The 14,883-nt window shown below is 47.1% G+C and overlaps 1 protein-coding gene across 1 annotated transcript in view; it reads left to right on the forward strand.

Moving 5' to 3' along the window:
• The first annotated feature begins 1,045 nt into the window (after positions 1 to 1,045).
• The window catches only part of HMCN2 (hemicentin 2), a 145,841-nt gene continuing 132,003 nt past the window's right edge, over positions 1,046 to 14,883 (forward strand). Inside the window, exon 1 of the mRNA XM_073640738.1 lies at positions 1,046 to 1,445. Coding sequence (XP_073496839.1) covers positions 1,211 to 1,445 — 235 coding nt within the window. The 5' untranslated portion in view covers positions 1,046 to 1,210. The remainder of the gene's footprint in view (positions 1,446 to 14,883) is intronic.

Consider the following 14,883-nt stretch of genomic DNA (forward strand, 5'->3'; position numbering starts at 1 on the left):
TGGGATTAGAAAAACTTGATTGCCTTTTTCCAAAAAGAAGAAAAACACGACAATGTCACGCTTGTCTACAGGTTGTATCTGGTATTGCAGCTCCTACACCGATGGACAAGTCTGCCGCTAAAGTCTGGAAGAAGGCAGCTGTATTTTACTAATGTAGTATAATCTGAAGCAGGGTTGGATTATAGGGGGGGTATATGAATATAGGGGGGAACATATGTCCAAGGGTCTCCACTACTGTGGGGTCATTGGAAAACCTCCACAGTTAGGCAAGTTGTCGGAGCGTTATCCTAAAATTAAAGTAGCACCCTCCCACTTACCTTCGCTCAGTGGCATTGATGACATCAAGGGTCACCCCAAGTTCTGTGCTTCTCTATAGGGGAAAAAAAATGTAGAATTTCAGGGGTTAATTTTAGGAGCGTCCAGGCTGAAACCAATAGTGAGCCCCTCTAAATGACCCCAGCTGAACCTTATCTGAATTGGGGCACGATACACGACATTTCCTATAAAGCTCCTTTCGTCCATTAGTGACTTCCATCTCCTGGATTAAACCGGACAGTCGCACATCAAGCGCTATCACATGAAAGCTCTAATGTCACAGACCTAATCCACACATCTGTGATCGACACTTTATTATGGCAGTCTGTGGGGGAAAAAGAAAAAAAGTTATTCCTAATTTTGTCATTTTTCTTTTCAACGTTTCTAAAACGCAATTTGGGAGCTATTGAAACAGACATGTTGTCCTGTATTTTCTATTCATTTTCTCATAATCTTTGCTTTTTTATGATATTTTAATCAATCTTTTCATCCCAGTCTCTTGCTGCGGTTTGTGGAGTTGGTTCCTCACAAAGACTTTGTATGATAGAAGGTTCTGGACTCGGGGTGCTGTGAGGAGAAGCCGTGGGGGGTGCCCTATCAGGCCGGAGGCATGTTCCTAATTCACCCCCTCTCAGGTATCCGGAGACTTTGGCTTTTTCTGGGCCAGCTCCGTGCAGGAGGCAGGGAGGGGTCTCTTTGTTTGCTGTAAGGGGCTGAGCTTCTCTTTCCAAAAGTTTGTAAGAAGAAGCAGTGGGGGCAGGTTTCTCCTATAAGCTGCACTGAGGCTGCAGGAGCAATAGACGGGGTCATGTAAGCTGCGGTGTACAGCAGCCTGCCATATATAAGGACACTACAGGGACCGTCTGCCCCGCAGCATCCGGACACATTTGGGGTTATGGCTCCGGGAGGTGTGTACCTTTTACTGCTCACCTTTGCCTTGGCTCAGGTGAGCTGTGGGGACCCCGAGAATAGCGCTGCCCCTTCTTTAGCCTTCGTCTTTGATGTGACCGGCTCTATGTATGATGACCTGAGACAAGTGATCGAAGGAGCCAATCGGATCCTGGAGCGCACTCTGAATCGCAGGACCAAAGCCATCAGCACCTACGTACTGGTCCCATTCCACGACCCAGGTAAGTCCTGACTTATGGGAGTTTGTCCCTGGCCGGGGCATGCTGGGAGCTGTAGTCTGGCACCAGCTGGTGCTGTTTCACCTCTACAATTTGTATGTAGTGTTATGGGGAATGGACTTACGTTTTTTAGAAAGTGCGTCCCAGGAAACCATCCGCCACCGAGGTCTTCTAGACGGCTGGCATCTGTAGTTACATGTTGGCCCCTATAAGATAGAACATAAAAGCTTTACCTGTCATGTATGCACGCCTCGCTGTGTTCTGAGATATCGCTTCCCATTAACTACTAGGAAATATCCATAATGGGAATTCTCACCATATTACGATACTAAGCGGCAATAATAACCAGCACTTCAGAAAGTTGGATGTTTCTAGAACGATAGATATCAGACAGAATGGCGGTCTATATACCATCACTATATGTGACACCGTCACAGCCTATAACCCCAAACAAACCCTACAGGCCTTAGACCTTGCACCTATGAACTCAGAAGCCAGTTAATATCTTACTTTAAAGATCCTAAAAACAAGCGTCTGGCGTAGACGGGAGAATAGACGTCACCGCGATCAGCTTATAACTGAAGGGACGTGTTTGCTTATCTTGTAGGTTTCCTTTGGATTAGGTCCATATCACCGTAGACTTCTATGATTTAATGCCAATAACGTATGGCCGTGTGTAATAAGCTGCAATCTATTCTCCCGGTCGCTGACACAGACTGGGGCCGGTTTCATAGGAAGCCAATTAAAATACCATCAGTGATGTCCTGTGCGCCGGGGAAATCCACATAAACCTGCGGATCACAAAGACGTACTTTCCTATAGCGTTATAAGGCATGTCACATCAAATCATACCATACTTGTGACAAGTCATTGCCAGTAGCATGTTATATATATGGCCCATACATTTCAATGGTTGTGCCAAAATGTAGATGCACTGCAAACTCCGTATTGTATCTGCTCTTATATCCTGCTCTGTATCCATTGCAAAGATTTCATAGAAAAAATTAATTATCTTTTATTATTTAGCATTTTTAATGTTAAGAACAGATGTCTGGCCGAAAAATTGAGGATTTTTAATGCGCTCGTGTGACCTTTGCCTAAAGCCAAGTTCAGACGATCTGAATTCTGCAGGCGTGACTGGTCCATATGTTGTGTGGTCCGTTGTGCACAAAGACTGATAATAGGAGGAAACATCCTTTAGGTTTTCTTCACACATTGCAAAAAATTCCCACTGCAAATTTGGTTGGAATCCGGAAACAAATTCCGCATGTGTCACTTGTGGATTTCACCCCACTCCATTTACTAAATATTGAATATGAGAAAACCACAATGAAAATATGCATAATCATGAGCAGGCTGCAGATTTAAGAATTGCTCCATGCTTTCATTTTCGTGTGGATTTTATTCCTGAGATTTTGAAAAACCCATTTACTTGTTATATACTGTAAATCACCGTGGAAGCAGCGACGTGTGAACTTAGCCCTAGTGAAAATTTGTCACCATACAGATGCAACGCTTGAACCGATGAGTGTGGTCAGCAAATTGGAGCACGCTTGTGCATGGCTATGGAAGGTAGATAATAACGGATGGTCATTCGTGATGTCACCCGCTAATGGGTCCCTTCAGTAAGCGCTGACGTGCCCAGGTACTAAGTGTCCATAGACAACTGCAGTAAAAACTGATCCACTGTGAATGGGACAAGTACGGAAGCAAGACAGAAACCCAAATGTGCCGCCATCTTTATTTCATTTGTATCCAAATCTGTTAGAAGCGAATGACAACTGGACATGTGAACAGAGCCTTAAAGTCAGAGGTCCCCGCAGCAACACGTTAGGGAATTCTAATTTCAGGTAGGTCCTTTTGTAATTGCAGAATCTGCATAATCACAAGTCCAGGAGGGACACACAAACAGCAAATGTGACACACAAGCCTCCATGCTCACACTTGTGTCCCATGATTTATCACTATCATCTCAGTGGGATACAACATGTCCAGATCAAACGCGGCTCATTGTGTCTGTGTGTTTTGTCACTCACTGTTTGTTCCCTTGACACTGGGGAATTTGATTCAGCAGCAGCTCAGCCCCTTTATCTGGAGCTGGAGGGTCCCTCTGAGTAGTGACAATATTTACACCCGTTCATCACCTCACTAGTGTCACTACTGATCTGTTATATCACTAAGACTGGTCCCAAGAGCTCACGCTCCAGAACAGTCCAGGACGGGCACTGAGGGCGCACTGTACAGAGATTGTCACGTCTTGAATCAATTTCTTCTGGAAGGTGTATAAATGGCTTTTCCAATCTTACTTAATAACTGGATGAAGAAAAGTCTTACAACTTTCTGCTACATTGGTATTACAGGAGCTCAAGAGAACAATTAGTGGTCATAAACCAGCCTGCTGACTGTTCCCAGTAAAAACAAGCAGGAATGTAAATACAGGATGTCAGGATCAATAATGTAATATATGTACACAGTGACTGCACCAGCAGAATAGTGAGTGCAGCTCTGGAGTATAATACAGGATGTAACTCAGGATCAGTGCAGGATAAGTAATGTAATGTATGTACACAGTGACTGCACCAGCAGAATAGTGAGTGCAGCTCTGGAGTATAATACAGGATGTAACTCAAGATCAGTACAGGATAAGTAACGTAATGTATGTACACAGTGACTGCACCAGCAGAATAGTGAGTGCAGTGCTGGAGTATAATACAGGATGTAACTCAGGATCAGTACAGGATAAGTGATGTAATGTATGTACACAGTGACAGCACCAGCAGAATAGTGAGTGCAGCTCTGGAGTATAATACAGGAGGTAACTCAGGACCAGTACAGGATAAGTAATATAATGTATGTACACAGTGACTGCACCAGCAGAATAGTGAGTGCAGTTCTTGAGTATAATACAGGATGTAACTCTGGATCAGTACAGGATAAGTGATGTAATGTATGTACACAGTGACAGCACCAGCAGAATAGTGAGTGCAGCTCTGGAGTATAATACAGGAGGTAACTCAGGATCAGTACAGGATAAGTAACGTAATGTATGTACACAGTGACTGCACCAGCAGAATAGTGAGTGCAGCTCTGGAGTATAATACAGGATGTAACTCAGGATCAGTACAGGATAAGTAATGTATGTACACAGTGACTGCACCAGCAGAATAGTGAGTGCAGTGCTGGAGTATAATACAGGATGTAACTCAGGATCAGTACAGGTTCAGTAATGTAATGTATGTACACAGTGACTGCACCAGCAGAATAGTGAGTGCAGCTCTGGAGTATAATACAGGACGTAACTCAGGATCAGTACAGGATAAGTAATGTAATGTATGTCCACAGTGACTGCACCAGCAGAATAGTGAGTGCAGCTCTGGAGTATAATACAGGATGTAACTCAGGATCAGTACAGGATAAGTGATGTAATGTATGTACACAGTGACAGCACCAGCAGAATAGTGAGTGCAGCTCTGGAGTATAATACAGGAGGTAACTCAGGACCAGTACAGGATAAGTAATATAATGTATGTACACAGTGACTGCACCAGCAGAATAGTGAGTGCAGCTCTGGAGTATAATACAGGATGTAACTCAAGATCAGTACAGGATAAGTAACGTAATGTATGTACACAGTGACTGCACCAGCAGAATAGTGAGTGCAGTGCTGGAGTATAATACAGGATGTAACTCTGGATCAGTACAGGATAAGTGATGTAATGTATGTACACAGTGACAGCACCAGCAGAATAGTGAGTGCAGCTCTGGAGTATAATACAGGAGGTAACTCAGGATCAGTACAGGATAAGTAACGTAATGTATGTACACAGTGACTGCACCAGCAGAATAGTGAGTGCAGCTCTGGAGTATAATACAGGATGTAACTCAGGATCAGTACAGGATAAGTAATGTATGTACACAGTGACTGCACCAGCAGAATAGTGAGTGCAGTGCTGGAGTATAATACAGGATGTAACTCAGGATCAGTACAGGTTCAGTAATGTAATGTATGTACACAGTGACTGCACCAGCAGAATAGTGAGTGCAGCTCTGGAGTATAATACAGGACGTAACTCAGGATCAGTACAGGATAAGTAATGTAATGTATGTCCACAGTGACTGCACCAGCAGAATAGTGAGTGCAGCTCTGGAGTATAATACAGGATGTAACTCAGGATCAGTACAGGATAAGTGATGTAATGTATGTACACAGTGACAGCACCAGCAGAATAGTGAGTGCAGCTCTGGAGTATAATACAGGAGGTAACTCAGGACCAGTACAGGATAAGTAATATAATGTATGTACACAGTGACTGCACCAGCAGAATAGTGAGTGCAGTTCTTGAGTATAATACAGGATGTAACTCAGGATCAGTACAGGATAAGTAATGTAATGTATGTCCACAGTGACTGCACCAGCAGAATAGTGAGTGCAGCTCTGGAGTATAATACAGGATGTAACTCAGGATCAGTACAGGATAAGTGATGTAATGTATGTACACAGTGACTGCACCAGCAGAATAGTGAGTGCAGCTCTGGAGTATAATACAGGATGTAACTCAGGATCAGTGCAGGATAAGTAATATAATGTATGTACACAGTGACTGCACCAGCAGAATAGTGAGTGCAGTTCTTGAGTATAATACAGGATGTAACTCAGGATCAGTACAGGATAAGTAATGTAATGTATGTCCACAGTGACTGCACCAGCAGAATAGTGAGTGCAGCTCTGGAGTATAATACAGGATATAACTCAGGAACAGTACAGGATAAGTAATGTAATGTATGTATACAGTGACTGCACCAGCAGAATAGTGAGTGCAGCTCTGGAGTATAATACAGGATGTAACTCAGGATCAGTAATGTAATGTATGTACACAGTGACTGCACCAGCAGAATAGTGAGTGCAGCTCTGGGGTATAATACAGGAGGTAACTCAGGATCAGTACAGGATAAGTAATGTAATGTATGTATACAGTGACTGTACCAGCAGAATAGTGAGTGCAGCTCTGGAGTATAATACAGGATGTAACTCAGGATCAGTACAGCATAAGTAATGTAATGTATGTACACAGTGACTGCACCAGCAGAATAGTGAGTGCTGCTCTGAGGTATAATACAGGATGTAACTCAGGATCAGTAATGTAATGTATGTACACATTGACTGCACCAGCAGAATAGTGAGTGCAGCTCTGGAGTATAATATCAAGCTTTGAGTGATAAGTAATGTAATGTTTATACAGTATATGGAAATGGAATTTGAAGTTTTATACTTAGATTAAGAAAATAAGAAAGTTACTTTCTCTAGAAATGACAAAATACTCACAGTTGTCAGTGCAGATTATAAGGCCGGGTAGACAGATGTTCTGGCTCTGTTACTGTGGACTGTTCCATCTTTTAAAGTCCTAGAAAAGAAAAGAAACTAAGATAAGAGGAAGATCCAAAGGTCCTGCTGCCATGTCTGTCTGTATATGGTGTATGAGAGATTATATAGTGACCGGTATCTGTATACACACTGTATATCTGTAGATTATATTCAGGGGCAGACAGACCATTGGTGCCACCTGTGTAGCTGCAGGGGCCCAAGAGGTGAGGGGCCACTAACACCTCCAAAGCAGGTTCATTGTGCATTATGATGCCCTGCTGGGCTGCACGGGCCCATGCACCTGCTCTCTGGCACAGCGCCCCCTCCTGTCTGTGTCCATTCCTGCATCTACAGTATAGATGTGATCTTCTCTCAGACTTTCCCGCCTTCTCACAGACAAGCCCCGCCATCCTCACTCACCTGTGTGTGGCCTCCTGATTGGTCAGCTGGTCACATGGTGTGTTCTTGTGGTGAGTGCTGCAGTTACCATGGCTACAGAGGTGGGAGATATTGGCCATCAGGGTGTAGGGATCGGTGCGAGCATTTTTAGTCATAAATAGGCTCCCTGGTGTCTGGGACCTCTACCAACCAGAACATTAAATCCACCCATAGGTGATATCAATAACATGGTTAATGGTATACGGAGGGTCTTGTGGGGCGTTCCCTGTATACGGAGGGTCTTGTGGGGTGTTCCCTGTATACGGAGGGTCTTGTGGGGTGTTCCCGGTATACGGAGGGTCTTGTGGGGTGTTCCCGGTATACGGAGGGTCTTGTGGGGTGTTCCCGGTATACGGAGGGTCTTGTGGGGTGTTCCCGGTATACGGAGGGTCTTGTGGGGTGTTCCCTGTATACGGAGGGTCTTGTGGGGTGTTCCCGGTATACGGAGGGTCTTGTGGGGTGTTCCCTGTATACGGAGGGTCTTGTGGGGTGTTCCCGGTATACGGAGGGTCTTGTGAGGTGTTCCCGGTATACGGGGAGTCTTGTGGGGTGGTCCCAGAATACGACGGGTCATGTGTGGTGCAGGGCTGTGGAGTCGGAGTTGGTGCCCATTTTGGTGGAGTCGGAGTTGGAGTCGGTATAAAATGGACCGACTCCAACTTCTAAAATATATAATAAATTGGGTACAGTAATTCAATGCAGTTTGTGGGGAATATTTTTTTCATAAGAATTTGGGAAAGTTATGAAATGTCCTATAAATGTCTGTCCTATTCCTGATCTAAGGGTCTAGACTTTTAGCTGAGATGAATCTGTGCTACAGTAAATTTATCACTTAAACATGAGCCGTGTATGAGGGAGTCGGAGTCGGTGTCATGGAAATTGAGTCAGAGTCAAAGGTTTGGCTCACCGACTCCACAGCCCTGGTGTGGTGTACCCGATTACAGCGGATATCACGTCACTGCTGTGATATTTAAGTGTCGCAGAGTATCGCATCTTGCTATGTAAGAGACTGAGCAGCCAGTAACAGCGTCTCCTTGTGCTGAGCCCGATGCATTGTGCGCCTACGATGGGCACGATTATCAGAACTGGAGCGATGGATGACGGCCGTCGGATCTGATGAATCCCAATTTCCAGCATGTGGATGGTCGGGGGCCTCACTTACCTGGGGACAAAATAACACCAGGATGCATTATGGGAAGAAGACAAGCCGGTGGAGGTAAGGTGATCAGGGCAATGTTCTTCAGGGTGATGGGGTGACGATCTACAGGATGACTGGGGCATTGTTCTGCAGTGTGTGGGGGGCAATGTTCTGCTGGGTAATGTGGGCAATGTTCTGCTGGGTGATGTGGCTGATGTTCTGCAGGGTGATAAGGGCAATGATCTGCAGGGTGACGGGGTGATGATCTGCAGGGTGATGGGGGCTATATTCTGCTGGGTCATGGAGGTGATGTTCTGCTGAGTGATTTTCTGTATGGTGACGATCTGCAGGGTGATGGGGGCGACAATCTGCTGGGTGACGGGCAATGTTCTGCAGGATGACTGGTGCGATGTTCTGCTGGGTGTTGGGGGCGATGTTCTGCTGGGTGATGTGGGCGATGTTCTGTAGGGTGACGGGACGATGTTCTACAGGGTGACGAGGAGATGTTGTGCAGCGTGAAGGGGGCGATGTTCATCATGCTGCTGGAGGCGATGTTCTGCAGGGTGATGGGGGCGATGTTCTGCTGGGTGTTGGGGGCGATGTTCTGTAGGGTGACGGGACGATGTTCTACAGGGTGATGGGGGCGATGTTCTGCAGCGTGATGGGGGCGATGTTCTGCAGCGTGATGGGGGCGATGTTCTGCAGGGTGAAAGAGGTGATGTTCTGCCGGGTGACGGGGGCGATGTTCTGCAGGGTGACGGGGACAATGTTCTGCTGGGTGATGTAGGCGATGTTCTGCCGGATGACTGGGCAATGTTCTGCAGGGTGATGCGAACGACGATCTGCAGGGTGATGGGGCGATGTTTTGCTGGCAGCATGTGGATGTGACACGTACCACCGACCTAAACACTCTACGGTCCCACCACATGGGATCATCTGATGGCAGCGCCTCCCCCACAGGATAATGGTCACCCAGGAGTGATCTGAGGAACCTACATTGCCTCATTCGTCCCGCACCGCCCACACTGAGCGGCCGCCCCATGAATCACCCTCCTCTAGTGCACAACACTTCACCTGCATCCTTTCCGGCGATGTTCCTGCAGTCTGGACTTCACACAATGCGTCCTGTCTCCATGCCGTTATAATAAGGCTATGTGCACACTGTACGTTTTTGGTGCGTTTTCGTAGCGCTTTTTTCCACTCGGAAATGCACCAAAAAACGCTAGGTAATCAGGTAATGTGTGTGCCGGCTAATGCAATGACAATCCTGATGTGCTGTGCACATGATCAGGAATTTTCCTATCAGGATTGTCATTGCGTTTAAATCTGCAGCATGTCAATTCTTTGTGCATTTCTGCAGTGTTTTTCACCCATAGACTTGAATTGAGTCAGTCAAATCCACAGCTAAAAACGCAGGTATAAAAATATTTGCGGATTTGCTGCTGATGTTTGCTGCGTATTTGACTGACTCAATTCCAGTCTATGGGTGAAAAACACTGCAGAGACACACAAAGAATTGCCCGCGGGAGACTACTCCTCCCATCATCCGACAACCGCACCCGCTCATAATAGCGGAAGCAGGCACGGCGAGGGGAGAAGTAGTCTCCTCAGCCAGCGTTTGTGCGCTGTGTAAAAAAAAAAAATAAAAAAAATCAATATTAAAATAAAAAACACCTTATTCTCACCTGTACGCCATACCCTGAGTGTCCTTTGGCAATCCAATCACACGGCAGCTGGCAATACACTGACAGGAGCACGAGCTCAGAGCTGCTGGGACTCAGTTTACCGGAGTTCATCAGCTGAGAGCTCCGGAGACCTCACTTACGGCATAGGTGCTGTATGAGAATGTTCTCACGCAACACTGATGCAGTAAGTGAGGTCTCCGGAATTCTCAGCTGATCTTCAGCTGATTAAACTCCACTGACCTCTGTCCTGCAGCACAGCGCTATACACTGACTGGAGTGATTACACTCCTGTCAGTGTATTCAGTGCTGTCCTCTAGAACAGCCACATCAGTGATTGCTGATGTGGCTACTGTAGAAGTGACCCGGATTGTCGTGGGACACTGTGGATTATGTCATCACGGCGAACAGGTGAGGGATATTGTTGTTTTTTATTTTTGGTTTCTTACAGGAGACGAGGGCTTCGGGGATTGGGCGTTAGGTGAGTATACAGTGTTTTTTATTATTAAAAAAAAAAAATTAAAACAGTGTGGAATTTTATTTAAAATATTTATTTAAAAGACTACGTTCCCACGATCAGGAAGTAGCAGCGCTTTGGACGCAGCCTATAGTCGCTGTGTCCAAAGATCTGCATTCTAATCACGCAGTTAAATCCGCATACGTTCTATTGTGGAAATTTCTGCCACTCCTAAAGCCATACCACAGGTGAGTTTACGCAACAGCAAATAAAACCACAATGGGTATGGGATTTCTATAAATCCCAATCACTGTGCTTCTACTGTACAACACAGCAGTTTGGACACAGAGCAGGTGAGCTGCTTCCAAACCGCTGCTGCTCCAGCTCGTGGGCACGTACCTAAGGCTTATATTGAACTGTCACCGTGTAGACAGTCGTACTGTAGATGGGTCTTGCTGTGCACTCCTGGCCGGCAGTCGGCTGGGATTCTCTGCCTCTACCGTCCGCTCCATGTGCAGATGGGAATATCATTACTTTGGTTTTAACTGAACCATATGTTTAAAACATGAAAAAGGAGGAAACGTTTAGGAAAGCGGATTAGTTGTATGAGAGCCATATTCTCCTCTGTATCAGGGAAAAAAAGGATCCAGCATGGTGGGATTCAATGCCCTATCAGGAGATAAGCTGCCGACAGAGAAGTCTGGAGTGAGTAGGACAGAGGAGTCTGGCGGAAGGAGACAGATGAATCTGGAGGAGGAGGACAAAGGAACTTGAAAGAGGGGGGACAGAGAAGTCTGAAGGAGGAAGAGGACAGAAGGGTCTGGAGTGAGGAGGAAAACAGAGAAGGATGGAGGAGGACAGATGTCTGAAGGAGGGGAACAGGAGTTTTCAGGAGGTGAACAGAGAGTCTGGAGTGAAGAGGAGGACAAAGAAGTCTGAAGGAGGAGGAGGACCAAATTGTCTGGAGTATGGAGGAGAACAGAGGAGTCTTGAAGAGGAGGAGGACAGGAGTCTGGAGTGAGGAAGAGGGTAGAGTGGTCTTGAGGAGGATAATAAAGGGGTCGGGAGGAGGAGAAGGACAGAGGGGTCTGAAGGAAGAAGAGGAAAGAAGTGTCTGAAAGAAGAGGAGAACAGAGGGGTCTGGAGGAACAGGAGGACAGAGAAGTCTGGAGGACAGAGGAGTCTGTAGGAGGTGGACAGAGAAGTCTGAAGGAGGGGAAGAGAGGAGTCTAGAGGAAGGAGACAGATGAATCTGGAGGAGGAGGACAAAGGAACTTGAAAGAGGGGGGACAGAGAAGTCTGAAGGAGGGGGACAGAGGGTTATGGAGTGAAGAGGCCAGAGGGGTCTGGAGGAAGAGGCCAGAGGGGTCTGGAGGAAGAGGCCAGAGGGGTCTGGAGGAAGAGGCCAGAGGGGTCTGGAGGAAGAGGCCAGAGGGGTCTGGAGGAAGAGGCCAGAGGGGTCTGGAGGAAGAGGCCAGAGGGGTCTGGAGGAAGAGGCCAGAGGGGTCTGGAGGAAGAGGCCAGAGGGTTATGGAGTGAAGAGGCCAGAGGGTTATGGAGGAAGAGGCCAGAGGGTTATGGAGGAAGAGGCCAGAGGGTTATGGAGGAAGAGGCCAGAGGGTTATGGAGGAAGAGGCCAGAGGGTTATGGAGGAAGAGGCCAGAGGGGTCTGGAGGAAGAGGCCAGAGGGGTCTGGAGGAAGAGGCCAGAGGGGTCTGGAGGAAGAGGCCAGAGGGGTCTGGAGGAAGAGGCCAGAGGGGTCTGGAGGAAGAGGACAGAGGGGTCTGGAGTGAGGAGGAGTCTGGAGGAGGAGAGAGACACTGGGGTCTGTAGGTGGTGGATAGAGGAGTCTGTAGGATGTGGACAGAGGAGTCTGGAGGAGGGGAACAGGGAAGTCTGGAGTAGGAGGACAGAAAAGTCTGGAGGAGGGGGGATAGAGGCGTCTGCAGGAGAAGGATAGAGAGTCTTTAGTGAGGAGGAGAAAGAGAAGAAAATCTGGAAGTCTGGAGGAGGAGGAGGACAGAGGGGTCTGGAGGTGGACGACAGAGAAGTCTGAAGGAGGGAGACAGGAGAGTTTGCATGAGGAGGACAAAGAAGTCTGGAAGAAGACCAAAAGGTCTGGATGAGGAGGAGGACAGACGGGTCTGGAGTGAGGAGGAGTTGGTGGATAGAGGGGTTAGGAGGAGTGAAGGACAGAGGGGTCTTAAAGAAGAGGAGGACTTAGGGGTCAGCTCTAGAGGAGGAGAACAGAGGGTTCTCAGGTGAGGAGGAGGAGGACAGAGCAGTCTGGAGCAGGACATCATGGAGTCAGAATGGAGAACTCTAACAGAAGCTTACTCTCCTTTCCCTATTAAAAACTCATGCATGTTTGGCCAAGCTAAGTGTACCTGACTGGTGGACGGTCAGGAGGAACAGACATCTCCTTCGGCAGCAGTGATGTAAGTAGTGTTGAGCATTCCGATACTGAAATATCGGGTATCGATCGATATTCGCTGTATCGGAGTTCCGATACTTTTACAATATCGAATACCGGAATCGGAAGTTCACATAATGCCTGCGCTCTGCAGTGTCTCTGAAGGATGACAAGCTGGATGGCAGCGCTCAGCTGCGATCCAGCCTGTCATCAGAATGCCATCCCAGCGTGGGAGAATTCTCCTGCTCAAGCGCTGACATTACATTATCTCCCTTACATTACAATTAAATGGAATAGCAGGAATTAATATTTTTTTAAGACGTTAATGCCACAGCCATGGTGGTTGTGGCATTACAGTGGTTGCCCAAATCGATGGGAACAGTGCTCACAGTGAAACATGAAAAGCCGGCAATTCATCAGCGGCATATACCGGTACCCGACAATTTAGAACAGAAAGAATAGAGCTTCACACATAGATTAGATAGATAGAAACAGGTGAGTCACATATATAATAAGTACAGTGATAGTGTTGGTTACTGTACTTGTCATTTAGTGTTAAAATAAAGGATTAAAAAAAAAAATTGTCGTGGGGTTCCCCGTAATTTTAGTCTCTAGCGGAGGTTAAGCAGACGGCTGGGGCAGATGTTTGAAGCCTGGGAAGGGGGTAATACCCACGGAGTTTCCCAGGCTACTAATATCAGCCCCCAGCTGAATACCTAGCCTTTACTAGCTATTAAAATGGGGGACCCCCAAAAAAATGACGTGGGGTCCCCCCTATTTTAATAGCTGCCAAAGGCTAGGTAGACAGCTGGGGGCTGATATTAATAGCCCAGGAAGGGTGCCATGAATATTAGCCCCCTCCCAAGCTAGAAACACCAGCCGTCAGCCGCCCCAGAAATGGCGCATCCATAGGATGCGCCAATTCTGGCACTTAGCCTCGCTCTTCCCACTGCCCAGTAGCGGTGGCAGTGGGGTAATAGGGTTGGGGTTGATGTCAGCTTATAATGCCAGCTGACATCAAGCCCAGGTTAGTAATGGAGAGGCGTCTATAAGACACCCCCCATTACTAACCCCATAGTCAAAGTTAAAAAAAAACACAAACACCCAGAATAAAGTCCTTTAATTGAAATAAACACACAATTCTTTATTGTTCTAAATTAAACCATACTTACCGTCACGCCCATTCCAGCTGAAGCCAACGATCTCCTGCAATAAAAGTAAAATAATAAAGCAACATGATCCTTACCTTTCCATGGTTCCCAGGATGGCTTTAGCTCTGCTACATTCACATGACAGGCTGGATCGCAGCAGAAAGCTGCCATCCAGCCTGTCATGCCGCAGGCAGACACCTGAGAAGCGCAGGCATGCTTGTGCTCCTCAGTGTCAGGCTGTGATGGCATCCAGATGAGCCGACAATGAACTCGGCTCACCTCATGCACGTCACTGACAGTGTGGGAGAATTCTCCTGCGCATGCGGTGAGCGTGAGAGACTCGACTCATCTGGATGCAGTCACAGCCTCACACTGAGGAGCGCAAGCATGCCTGCGCTTCTCAGTGTTTGCCTGCGGCATGACAGGCTGGATGGCAGCTTTCTGCTGCGATCCAGCCTGTCATCTCGATGTAGCAGAGCTGGAGCTGTCCTGGGAACCATCGAAAGGTAAGGATGATGTTGGTTTATTATTTTTCTTTTATTGCAGGAGATTGTTGGCTTCAGCTGGAATGGGTGTTCTTGAAGACACACACGCTCAGTCACCTCCACCTAATGAGCAGAGTGCTGGAGGACACACACGCTTAGTCTCCTCCACCTACTGAACCGGGTGCTGGAGGACACACGCTCAGTCACCTCCACATAATGAGCCAAGTCCTGTTGGACACACATGCTCAGTCACCTTCACCCAATGAGCAGAGTGCTGGAGGACACACACGCTCAGTCACCTCCACATAATGAGTC

The sequence above is a fragment of the Phyllobates terribilis genome, unplaced genomic scaffold (genome assembly GCF_046119375.1).
Source record: "Phyllobates terribilis strain yellow unplaced genomic scaffold, ASM4611937v1 Scaffold_7__3_contigs__length_470593459, whole genome shotgun sequence".
NCBI lineage: Eukaryota > Metazoa > Chordata > Amphibia > Anura > Dendrobatidae > Phyllobates > Phyllobates terribilis.